This window comes from Trichomycterus rosablanca, chromosome 17, assembly GCF_030014385.1.
Source record: "Trichomycterus rosablanca isolate fTriRos1 chromosome 17, fTriRos1.hap1, whole genome shotgun sequence".
Lineage (NCBI taxonomy): Eukaryota > Metazoa > Chordata > Actinopteri > Siluriformes > Trichomycteridae > Trichomycterus > Trichomycterus rosablanca.
Genome location: NC_086004.1, coordinates 5,198,016 through 5,211,472, shown reverse-complemented (window position 1 = coordinate 5,211,472; position 13,457 = coordinate 5,198,016). Strand labels below are relative to the sequence as shown.

Below are 13,457 nucleotides of genomic sequence, written 5' to 3'. Positions count from 1 at the left end.
AAAGAGGGAAACGCATCATCATGTAGCAATTTCAAATATCCAGTGGCCTTGAGGTTTCCATTGATGAAGAATGGCCCCACTATCTTTGTACCCCATATACCACACCATACCATAAATTTTTGTGTTCCAACAGTCTTGGAGGGATCTATCCAATGTGGGTTAGTGTCAGACCAATAGCGGTGGTTTTGTTTGTTAACTTCACCATTCACATAAAAGTTTGCCTTATCACTGAACAAAATGTTCTGTGTAAACTGAGGGTCCTGTTCCAATTTTTGTTTTTGCCCATTCTGCAAATTCAGTGCGCCGATGTGGGTCATCCTCGTTGAGTAGCTAATATCCGCCGAAGGGATGTTCGACTGATGCCACTCTCCAGTGACATGTGGCGAGTGCTACGCTGTGGGCTCTTGCTGAATGAAGCTAGGACAGCCACTGATGTTTCTTCATTAGTGACAGTTTTCATGCGTCCACATTTTGGCAAATCCAACACTGAACCAGTTTCACGAAACTTGGCAAGCAGTTTGCAAACTGTAGCATGGGAGATGGGTGGTCTCGTAGGGTGTCTTGCATTGAAATCTGCTGCAATGACCCGGGTACTGCGTTCACCAGACATCAACACAATTTCTATCTGCTCCTCACGTGTTAACCTCTGCGACATGTCAATGGCTGTAAACAAAGAGAAGCTTGTAAATAACTCATGAAAGAATAAAGTTACGTTAAAACCAAGCACACCATTGTTTTTCTTGTGAAATTCTCAATAAGTTTGATGTGTCACATGACCCTCTTCCCATTGAAAAAACTAAAGTTGGATCCAAAATGGCCGACTTCAAAATGGCTGCCATGGTCACCACCCATCTTGAAAAGTTTTCCCCCTCCCATATACTAATGTGCCACAAACAGGAAGTTAATATCACCAACCATTCCCATTTTATTTAGGTGTATCCATATAAATGGCCCACCCTGTAGTTACACACCTTTAAATTAAAAACTGAATATATCAGATTTTCAAATACCTGACACAGTGCATGAAGGGTTAAACCATTGCTGGGTGCCCAGGTGGCTCAACGTGATGTTCCGCTAACGCACCAGTGCCGAGATTCTGAACTCCTCGGTTTGAAACTCAGGGTTGCCACTGGTCGGCTGGGTGTCATCTGGCAGGCATACTTGGCAGTGCCTGCAGCAGATACTAATTGGCCACCGTATCTGCTAGGGTGGGACAACCGGACTGTGTGGGTGGGATCTTCGTATGCTGTGTAAGGACCCTGATGCCTGTGCAGAGTGCATGGGCGAGAAGAGGAGGGCTGTGCACATGTCTGAAGAGGCATGGGCAGCGACATGCTCTCCACGAATGCAATCGGTATCCCTCAGCAGCGGAAGGCAAATTGACTGCACTAAATTGGGAGGAAAATGGGGAGAAAATGCATAACAAAACAATGAAGGATTAAGGTCTTGACCTAATGAGTATTGGCAAATAGTAACATCTTGTAAATAAGGCTTTTGTTAAGCATGATGTGAAATTATGCCATTGTGCTATACTTAGATTTTAGCTTTTACAGTCTATAGCAGGCGGTATAAGAGCTGACCAAGCAAGTGGTTAATGTGGATGAGACTTATCATAAATTCTTGTTTCAGGATCTGGAAGAAACTGACTGCTCAGCAGACCACTAGAGCAAGAACACTGCAAGTCCAGTGTGGTTGCGGCGTGCTTTTGAGTTGGCCGTGATCTCAGAATCTGGAAAAATTCTGTACTTGTCTGGCAAACCAGAGCAGATGTTGGTGTGAACTGCTACATTTGTCCAATAAAAGTTAAATGCTGTAATATTCTTGCGTGTTTCTGGTAGCATATGCAACTGAACACACATGCATTCACACATGTACTGCAGTTTGTGTTTTTAATCTGTAGCATGTAAAAAAAAAAAAAAAAAGGAAAGCAGTTTTAGCTGATAATGTACGTATGACTTTTAATAAAAGCAAGACATTCTATATTCTTTTAGTTTATAGTTTTGACATGTTTATAAATATTATGAATGACCATTGTCAATCCAGTTAGTGAGTTGTTCTTATCACAGTGGTCAAACTAAGTAATGGTAACATAAATACACTGCATTTTATGTCCTTCAAAGTAATGGCTATCTTTCACATTCTGCTTTTACCTGTCCGTGTGTCTGTGGATTTTTGTGAAGGATTTGAAGGAATCATTGTCTAAACCAGGCTCTTTAATTGACCATTCTTGCTGCTCATTAAGCCTCTTCATGTTTGCTTCCCATCTATCTTTTTGAAAGGTTTATTCATGCTTCATTTCTAATGTCAAACCAAAACTGGGTAATTTGCAACAGCTAGTCAACATTACACAAGGATTTTCGAGTCTTATTTGTCATTTCGGCTCTATACAAGTGCTTAATAAAAAAAAAAAAAATGTTCCTCCAGGAACAGGGTGCCATAAGAAACAAGTGCAGTTTACAGTACCATAAATACATGGACCTACAATAAACCCATGGTACATTTTTGGACCTAATAAGTGAAGAGGTCAAGACCAGTGTGGCGTTGGCTTGAACCTGGTACTGATACTAACGTGTCGTGCTGTTTGAGTAGCAAAAACTACAAATAATTATTGATAGTTAAGAAAAAGTGGCTAAGCTTGTTGCCACAGGGTTCTGCAAACCTCATCCACAGAACTCTACACGTTTTTTTTTTTTTTTACCTTATTTCCCTCTTAATATTTAGTTGAATCTTAAACATCAGTAGTTAAATGTGAGAGATACCAACTACTTAACGTCCTTTAGTAATGATGACTAGGTTAGTAGACATAAGCTACTCTAGTTGTGAACTAGATTTTGGGTAATGTATAAAATGCCAGTTGTGGAACAGATGAACCATTTTATGAATCATTTTATACATAAATACCCCCCCTGACTGCAAATATTACATTAAATTGGGCAACATGGTTTACAAATGGTTAAATATTTTATGGTGAGGTTTTGTTTCGTTTGTGGGCCGCCGAGTTAGCTTAGCTTGATTTTTGCAGATCAAAATCTCTACATTTTCTTTATGTGGCTCTTTTTACGACCGCAGTTTTATTTGAGCCTGTTTGCTACTCAGATAAAATCATTTGATCCTGTTGATTTACGTGTGTAAGAGAAAATGTAGCGTTTAAACTGTAGTTATCAATATTTAATTCACTTGCACATTACAATCACAGGAAAATAAAAGCAAATGGAAATTTGGCAAGTGGGCATTGGTGTCCAGTTTGGCATTGGTGTTCTAGAAATTTGCTTAACATACTTTGCACTTTATAAAGCATTTGAATAAGGTTTAGTATTGTAGTATACTGTTTTAAACACTACATATATTTTGGTCTTATTTCGTTCTGAGGAAGTGGGTGTTTAGTGCAGTGTATGATAACTAGGAATGCAGGTCAAATGCATCTTAATACACTCACTATTCATTGCTGCTACTTTATTGTTGAGATTCCTTAGCAAGATTTATTTTTATTTTATTTTTTAGTAAATTAAATCAGATATGATATATTTGTTAAGCTCTTCTAGCTTTGGTGTTAGTCTATGCACGGTTACCACAAGAGGGCAGTAGCTACTTACAGTTTGAGACACAAGTTGGAAATCAAGTGGTAACTTAATGAAGCTTTATACCTATAACCTTCCTATAATCTTTCTCCAAAGTCCTAGAACTGAACAGCAACATTTACATTTAAAACCTAGATACATATATGCAGTGTTTTTCCATAGACCAAATAAAATTTAAATGTTGCTTGTACAGCAACATGGGGCCTGTCGACCTGCGTCTGAACCTCTTCTTTGTTCACTGTCTGAGGAGTTTGGCACATTTTTACTGCAGCTGTGTGGATTGCCTTGGGTATTAAATGTTCTGCCATTTTCCAAAAACAAGCAAGAGTACACAATATGAGCCTGCAAAGAACAGGGATCCAGGGTTTACTTTAGGTGATATTGGGTGCAAATCACACGTTTGTGCAAATGTGATGTGCCACCAGGGTTCAGCATATAGCATCATGCCACGTTCTGTTTAAAGTTTTTCCACTGGCGAGACCAGGACTCTATGGCAGGCAGATAAAATAAAATAAACTCTCGATGCATTTGGCATTTACACAAAAACTCTGAATTAATTATTTTTGTATTTAAGTAAACAGCATTGATTGAAAGGTTTTTTTTCCCAAAATGGCTAATTTGCCGGAAGGCAAAACTACATATTTATTTTTTATCTTGCCTACAAAAGGGAAGACTGAGATGGACCTGGAGTGTGACATAACGACATCTATATTATCATTAACCACTGCTAGTTATAACTTGTACTAACATGACTAAGTCCTGTGTTGCCCTCGGAGCACATCATGTCCGGTACACTGGGTGCATAAAATTGCTCCTAGATGTAGGTATGTAAACGAGCAATAGATTGGTGCCCACTGTTTCTGGGTGGCACCATACTCATGACCCTGACCAGGATGAAACATTTAGTGAAATGAATAAATGAATAGCAGTGAATAATAACTTACAAATATACTTTAATATGGCAGGAGTTCCTGATTAATTGTCAGTTAATGAATACATGCACAGAGTATCTTATACATATTCTTTATGTTCATGCTCAGTCTATGCAATGTCTCACAGCCACATAAGTATCAAAGCATCTATTTATCAATTACAATTACTTAATTACATTTATTCAAACATTTTTCTAAGCTCTGCTGTTAAAAAGCCGAAGACGGCATGCTAGCCTTCATAATGCTGGTTAATCACAAAGTGAATCCAGTTGAGATGGTAGGATGTGCGTATGTATCTTGCCCTCCACTGACAGTGGTATTTGTAATTGCTTGATACGATCCCATGGGCGACATCTCCACACACCAGTGGACCTCCAGAGTCTCCCTGTGGAAGAAATTGAGCAATTATTTTTGTGCTTCCTGGCTAATGATAACCTGTTTCACATTTTCTGCATGAGAACTGAATGTTTACTCCAGATAAAGCTTTGTAGATCCACAGACCTGCAGGCAAGTCCAGTCAGGTTAGGACGGATCATATCTGAGAGTGATTCTTATCAAATTCTGTGTGATTTAAGGTGTTCTTATTGTTGTGAAAAGGACAATGCCTGGTCACATTTGAGTAAAATGTTACAAAAACATTGGCCACTTTTACCTTGAGCTTGGTCTGTGTAGGCAAGTCTATTTCTGTTGCACAGTCTAGTACAAAAGGCATGTTCTTTACAAATAAGTAAAGTACTTAATTAACTATAAGCAATCAAAGAAGAAAATAAGGAAAGGAAAAGTTTTAATAAGTAATTAAATTAGTAAGGAAAAGAAAATATTGTTTTTTTTAAGTAGATTTTTTTTTTCAGGACAGTGTCTGGACCTTCAGATTTTATTTACATTATAATTGCAGCATTTAGCAGACACTTTTATCCACAGTGACTTACAACTATGATCAAATACAATTTAAGTAACTGAGGGATATGGGTCATGCCTGTGCAAACTTGGCGAAAGTGGGGGGGTTAAATCGACCTTCTGATTACTAGTTAATTACCCTTACCACTGAGCTACCAGTGCTCTAGAGATCAGTACACAGTTCTCCAATGTACTAATATGAACCTGCAAAGAACAGGGATCCAGGGTTTACTTTAGGTGATATTGGGTGCAAATCACACGTTTGTGCAAATGTGATGTGCCACCAGGGTTCAGCATATAGCATCATGCCACGTTCTGTTGAAAGTTTTTCCACTGGCGAGACCAGGACTCTATGGCAGGCAGATCAAATAAAATTAACTCTCGATGCATTTGGCATTTACACAAAAACTCTGAATTAATTCTTTTTGTATTTAAATAAACAGCATTGATTGAAAGTTTTTTTTCCCAAAATGGCTAATTTGCCGGAAGGCAAAACTACATATTTATTTTTTATCTTGCCTACAAAAGGGAGGACTGAGATGGACCTGGAGTGTGACATAATGACATCTATATTATCATTAACCACTGCTAGTTATAACTTGTACTTACATGACTAGGTCCTGTGTTGCCCTCGGAGCACATCATGTCAGGTACAGTGCAGTTACTGGCTTTGGAGATGGTAACGTTGACTTCTCGTAGTACTCTGGATGGAAAATTGTGTCTGAAGTCAGTGTTACCCCAACCAGTCACCAAGCAGTTGCGTGTGAAAGCCTCATTCTTACTCTCTGGCAGAGCGATAGGCATCACTGTTTTGCTGAAGTCTGCTGGTTTATCAAGCTGTTTAAAGAATAGACAAGTGGATGTCATGTTCAAAGTTTATTAGTATACTATATATAATCTATCTATCTATCTATCTATCTATCTATCTATCTATCTATCTATCTATATATATATATATATATATATATAATAGGCATCCGTCTGTCTTGGGAGACTATGGAGTTGTGCACTGTTCAATTTTTGCAGCAGCGGTTGTGGCTTGTCAGCCATAATGTTAAAACCAACTCCTTGTTTCTACACTCACTGTTCATTTCATTTTATCAGCTTCACTTACCATATAGAAGCACTTTGTAGTTCTACAATTACTGACTGTGGTCCATCTGTTTCTCTGCATGCTTTGTTAGCCCCCATTCATGCTGTTCTTCAATGGTCAGGACCCCCACAGCACCACTACAGAGCAGGTATTATTTGGGTGGTGGGTCATTCTCAGCACTGCAGTGACACTGACATGGTGGTGGTGTGTTAGTGTGTGTTGTGCTGGTATGAGTGGATAAGACACAGCAGCACTGCTGGAGTTTTTAAACACCTCGGAATAGTCCGGAATAGTCGGTGGAATAGTCCACCAACCAAAAATATATCCAGCCAACAGCGCCCCGTGGGCAGTGTCCTGTGACCACTGATGAAGGTCTAGAAGATGACCAACTCAAACAGCAGCAATAGATGAGCAATCGTCTTCGACTTTACATCTACAGGGTGAAGCAACTAGGTAGGAGTGTCTGATAGAGTGGACAGTGAGTAGACACGGTGGACACAGCGCTGCTGTGTCTGATCCACTCATACCAGCACCATGTCAGTGTCACTGCAGTGCTGAGAATCATCCACCACCTAAATAATACCTGCTATGTGGTGGTCCTTTGGGGGTCCTGACCATTGAAGAACAGAGTGAAAGCAGGTGAAAAGTATGTAGAGAAACAGATGGACTACAGTCAGTAATTGTAGAACTACAACGTGCTTCTAGATGGTAAGTGGAGCTGGTAAAATGGACAGTGAGTGTAGAAACAAGGAGGTGGTTTTAATGTTATGGCTGATCAGTGTATATATAATGATAAAGGTAACTTGTAAATGTTGCATTTGTTGTCTTACCTTTAACAGCATGATGTCGTTTTCGAAGGTTTTGTTGTTGTAGTTTGGATGTGGAATTTTTTTTACAAATATTGCGTCTTCATAATTTACATTCATTGTGTCATTGACCCCCAGAAACACCACAATACTGCAATAAAAAGATGATGTTAATGTATTTAGAATACACACTGCTATGCTCTTCAGCCGAGAGTATTGGGCTGATTTTACCACGTATATTTTTAAAGTGTGTTTTTTAAATAGGGGTCCTAATTTTGCACAAATCTCACACTCCACTTGCAGATCTAATTTTCACTGGTGGCTACATTTAATTGATAATTGACATTGACATTTCGTTGATAATTATACACACTATACACACTATTTTTAACCTACTTTATAAAAAAATTTTTTTATATATATAAAAAAAAAAAAAAAATATATATATATATATACAGTGTATCACAAAAGTGAGTACACCCCTCACATTTCTGCAAATATTTCATTATATCTTTTCATGGGACAACACTATAGACATGAAACTTGGATATAACTTAGAGTAGTCAGTGTACAGCTTGTATAGCAGTGTAGATTTACTGTCTTCTGAAAATTACTCAACACACAGCCATTAATGTCTAAATAGCTGGCAACATAAGTGAGTACACCCCACAGTGAACATGTCCAAATTGTGCCCAAATGTGTCGTTGTCCCTCCCTGGTGTCATGTGTCAAGGTCCCAGGTGTAAATGGGGAGCAGGGCTGTTAAATTTGGTGTTTTGGGTACAATTCTCTCATACTGGCCACTGGATATTCAACATGGCACCTCATGGCAAAGAACTCTCTGAGGATGTGAGAAATAGAATTGTTGCTCTCCACAAAGATGGCCTGGGCTATAAGAAGATTGCTAACACCCTGAAACTGAGCTACAGCATGGTGGCCAAGGTCATACAGCGGTTTTCCAGGACAGGTTCCACTCGGAACAGGCTTCGCCAGGGTCGACCAAAGAAGTTGAGTCCACGTGTTCGGCGTCATATCCAGAGGTTGGCTTTAAAAAATAGACACATGAGTGCTGCCAGCATTGCTGCAGAGGTTGAAGACGTGGGAGGTCAGCCTGTCAGTGCTCAGACCATACGCCGCACACTGCATCAACTCGGTCTGCATGGTCGACATCCCAGAAGGAAGCTGACGCACAAGAAAGCCCGCAAACAGTTTGCTGAAGACAAGCAGTCCAAGAACATGGATTACTGGAATGCCCTGTGGTCTGACGAGACCAAGATAAACTTGTTTGGCTCAGATGGTGTCCAGCATGTGTGGCGGCGCCCTGGTGAGAAGTACCAAGACAACTGTATCTTGCCTACAGTCAAGCATGGTGGTGGTAGCATCATGGTCTTGGGCTGCATGAGTGTTGCTGGCACTGGGGAGCTGCAGTTCATTGAGGGAAACATGAATTCCAACATGTACTGTGACCTTCTGAAACAGAGCATGATCCCCTCCCTTCGAAAACTGAGCCTCATGGCAGTTTTCCAACAGGATAACGACCCCAAACACAACCTCCAAGATGACAACTGCCTTGCTGAGGAAGCTGAAGGTAAAGGTGATGGACTAAACCCAATTGAGCACCTGTGGCGCATCCTCAAGTGGAAGGTGGAGTAGTTCAAGGTGTCTAACATCCACCAGCTCCGTGATGTCATCATGGAGGAGTGGAAGAGGATTCCAGTAGCAACCTGTGCAGCTCTGGTGAATTCCATGCCCAGGAGGGTTAAGGCAGTGCTGGATAATAATGGTGGTCACACAAAATATTGACACTTTGGGCACAATTTGGACATGTTCACTGTGGGGTGTACTCACTTATGTTGCCAGCTATTTAGACATTAATGGCTGTGTGTTGAGTTATTTTCAGAAGACAGTAAATCTACACTGCTATACAAGTTGTACACTGACTACTCTAAGTTATATCCAAGTTTCATGTCTATAGTGTTGTCCCATGAAAAGATATAATGAAATATTTGCAGAAATGTGAGGGGTGTACTCACTTTTGTGATACACTGTATATATATTATAAAATATTTTAAAAATATTTTGTGATAAAAACAAGTTTGCTGTGCCAGGACTTTTCAGGTTGTGTAACACTATCACTAGAGTGAACTTGAGCCATAAAGTATTAAAAGTAGCTCCTTGTGTAAGTTGTAGAGTTGAATTACAACTTTACACCTCACACTGTGTCCTGAAATAGAAAATGCTTTCAATATTTAGATGTTTCAGTTCTGTCTGTTTAGTATAAATATTGTTAATTTGATCCCTTAAGACAGAAATGCAGCAACACTGGAACATTTTTGTGCTTTGCGTCTGTGAGCATTAATTGCGATGGATAAAGCCCATTTTATCAGTGGTTTATTACAGAACATGTACTTTTAATTATTTGATGCAGTTTACTATTTAAACTTTAGAAAGAGAGTTAGTAAACCTTGGTTTGTTGCAGTGGGCAGCCGTCAGCACAAACGACTTGCTCACCAGAAAGCCGTCACACACGGTATTACTGCGAACATCCCTAATGAAGACCATGTAAGGGCGACTGTGTGGCACTGACACTCGCCCACCAACAATGTTGTGTTGGAGGGTCAAATCTGTCCAAAAGCAGAGAGTTAAATATTAAAAGATAGTAATTGCAAATATTACTGAGACTGAAATTATGATGATTAAATAGTAAGGTTAAGAGGAAAAAGCCTGAGATGTCCAAAACCAGCTCAGTGATGATGATGATGATGATGATGATGGTTACATGTTGCTTTGTTGTTGTTATTCTCGTTGTTCTCATTGGTGGTAGAGATAAAATCTTTCTTTTTAAACCTTGATACTAATAGTAAAGTATGGAGTATAGTTTGATTCCCAGAGTTTTTAAAGTATTGCTAAGGTATCTAAGGTGCGGCAGAGGAGGGAGATTGGGCCGGGTAGTGTAAAGGGCACTCTGTTTTCTACTTCATTTCAGTTCATTTCAGTTCTAAGATACAAACTAGTCTTGTATTAAAAGAAGAAAAAACATCAATTGCTTAAACTTGCATAAAAATAAAGTTCAAATTGATAAATGTCAAACCCAACTGATTATGGATTTGATGTGTCTCAAAACAGTGTAAGCCTTAATGCCAGTATCCTTTATTAGACTGACATAACCAATAAAATACTCAGTAGATAAATATGTTAATGTGATCACATCCATCATTTAAGCAGATGTTTCATTTTCTTCCTCTTCTTCTTCTTCGTATTATTATAATTTTTTTTAATTATTATTATTATTATTAATTTTTTTTTATTATTATTGTTATTGTTTTTTATTATTTTAGTATTATTTATTATTAGTAGTAGTAGTAGTATTAGTAGTACTATTACATACACAATTCCTAAAAATGAAAAAAAACCCAGTAATAATTACTAAATCTTTATAATTTTTTTTATTATTGTTTATTATTATTTATTATTATTATTTTTATTATTATTTATTATTTTGTTATTATTGTTGTTATTACTGTTATTATTTTTTATTATTTTTATTATTTTTATTATTATTTATTATTATTATTATTATTATTATATTAGTAGTAGTAGTACTATTACATACACAATTCCTAAAAATGAAAATGAAAAAAATCAATAATTAGTAAATCCTTTTTGGCCTTTTAATTGAAATATGCACAAATTCTAGCTAATTTATGTTTAAACTAATTAACTTTATTGTTGTTTGTAATTACACTTAGCTACTGTGGTTAATTTTTTACAAAAGCATATGTATTTTTAATGCATTGTCATCTTGCCTTATCCTTTACACACAGAGATTTCACAGAGATTTTCACCCGTGGAAAGGTTTATTTATCTCGTCTCAATCTGTTGTAGGTGTCAAAGTTGAAAAAATAATACAGTTAAAGGTAAAACATTAAATATTCTTGCTTTGTGTAGTTGTTAATGAATATGGTTTTTTTTTTGTGAAAAATGAAAAATTTGCCCTAATACATTTGGCAAAGCATGTATATGTATATTCTGTAACACAGCTATAGTGTGAAGATGAGTGCAGATAATTACCTGGTATAAAGAAGTGCAGGATTAATACTGCGCCCAAGTGAAAGATGTGCATGGTAAAGCTGCTCAGTCGTGACCTCTGAGGAAACCACCAGTGATGCTACTAGTGTTGCTGCAGTTGCTTTATATAGGCAAGTGAAAGAACCACAATTAGGAGGATCAGAAGATGAATCACCCTTTTGCTTTAAAATGCATTTTACAAAATACATATGAAAGTTATTTTTAAGTTATTTTTAGATGACTGCAATAAATCACTAGGTTGTACAAATTATTATTATTATAATTATTATTATTATTTTATATATCTTATTTATTTAGCACTTTTTTCTTTACCATTATGACCACCTTCCTAATATTGTGTTGGTCCCTCTTTTGCTGCCAAAACAGCCCTGCAACTGAGATGCTCTGTATATTCTGACACCCTTCTATCAGAACCAGCATTAACTTCTTCAGCAGTTTGAGCTACAGTAGCTCGTCTGTTTGGATCGGACCACACAGGCCAGCACTTTTGATAGATACTGACCACTGCAGACCGGGAACTCCCCACAAGAGCTGCAGTTTTGGAGATGCTCTGAACCAGTCGTCTAGCCATCACAATTTGGCCCTCGTCAAACTCGCTCAAATCCTCATGCTTGCCCATTTTTTCTGCTTCTAACATCAACTTTGAGGTGCAGTGCTTCTAACATCAACCCACTAACAGGTGCCGTGATGAAGATCATAATGTTATGCCTGGTCGGTGTATATACTAGTATATCTAGATTAAAATTTTTTATTTATTTATTTATTTTTAATTGCTTTTTAAAAAATGCCTCAGTTGTTTCTGAATTTGGGTTTTGTACTTCTAATAAAGTGAAGCTTTATCAGTAGCTTTTGGGTTAATATCTGATGTGATGAGCAATAAAGAACATGAGCAATAAAGTCATGTTTTGAAATAGAGCCAATATTTGTGTACATGACTACACACCTTCACTTTATATTGCTGTAATACTAATACTAGCATGTTTATTGTCAGAGGCAACCACTCCAGCATAAGTAATTCAAGAAAAATGAAACAGTGTTTACAGTTATCAGTAGGCTTTGTGGTCTTCAACACCTAGATTTAATCTGCAATCGCACACATCAGCTTGATCTTATCTGATGCAGACTGATTTTGTGCAAGGTAGCAAGTTTTTCCCCTTGTATGTATTTCATAAACTCAGTAAATGGCCTGCTGTGTGTAAATCCCCAAAGGTAATATTCCTAAACACAAGGCCAGACAGTCTATAAAAGAGCTCTTGTGCTCTTAGATATTGCATTCATCATCATTTGACCTCTGGTCTGAGCAGCAAAGCCATTTAAAGAAAAACTCTTTGATTTTCATTTTTTAAACATATAAAGAAACTTCAGAGCTCCTGTCTTTTCCAGAAATAAAATATAGTAAATATATGTTACCACTCGGTCAAATGCACTCCAAGAACCAAAAAAAACAAGTCTGATATGAATTAGAAGCTGCTGAAACACAGCTGACACTGTCCACAGTTAAGCAAGCTTCACATTGCCATGGGCTCAGTGTCACCTTGAATATTTATTAATATTTAAATTGTAAATCTTCCCATGTCCTCCAACAACCTCATAACAACCAGCCAAATACCCCACCCAGACATACATTATATGTTATTATACTGTATATTTATATATATATTATATATATATTATATATAATTATATATTATGAAATTTGCTCATGGCTAAAACTATAAAACTATTTACTATGTTATTAGTAGGCTACAACAGGGCATGATTGTGCCAAATGTGCCAAACACAAACATAAAGCCAACAGCCACCCGTTATCTGAAAGTGTCCATGAATAATAGTGTAGAGGAATTCTTCTTGGATACGTCTCTACAAGCTTTACACACTCTGATTTGGGCAGTTTATCTCCTGGCAGATCATTGCAAGCTCCGTCAGATTGGACAAACTACGTCCAATCAATTCCAATTGAATCAGATGGTATCCAGTTGATTTGTTAACACAGCTCAGAAATAGTTAAAGCACACAGGGTGCACCCAACCACATTGAGAGCTGGGATAGGCTTCAGCACCCTC

At 37.7% G+C, this 13,457-nt stretch overlaps 1 protein-coding gene across 1 annotated transcript; it reads right to left on the bottom strand.

Annotated features, from left to right (window-relative positions):
* Nucleotides 1–4,739: 4,739 nt before the first annotated feature.
* Nucleotides 4,740–10,120, bottom strand: si:ch211-212d10.1 (granzyme B(G,H)). The gene is made up of 5 exons (XM_063013381.1): nt 10,030–10,120; nt 9,770–9,929; nt 7,331–7,457; nt 6,017–6,244; nt 4,740–4,895 (listed from the first exon to the last, which is right to left on the bottom strand). The coding sequence occupies exons 1-5, from the start codon at nt 10,118–10,120 to the stop codon at nt 4,740–4,742; spliced, it is 762 nt and encodes a 253-aa protein (XP_062869451.1).
* Nucleotides 10,121–13,457: the final 3,337 nt, after the last annotated feature.

Coding starts and splice junctions, on each gene's coding strand:
- si:ch211-212d10.1 (XM_063013381.1), bottom strand. CDS start 10,120: ATGAGAACAACGAGAATAACAACAACAAAGCAACATGTAACCATCATC. Junction 9,930..10,029: donor GCTGGTTTTGGACATCTCAG/GCTTTTTCCTCT, acceptor GCTTTTGGACAG/ATTTGACCCTCCAACACAAC. Junction 4,896..6,016: donor GCAACACAGGACCTAGTCAT/GTAAGTACAAGT, acceptor TTTCTTCCACAG/GGAGACTCTGGAGGTCCACT.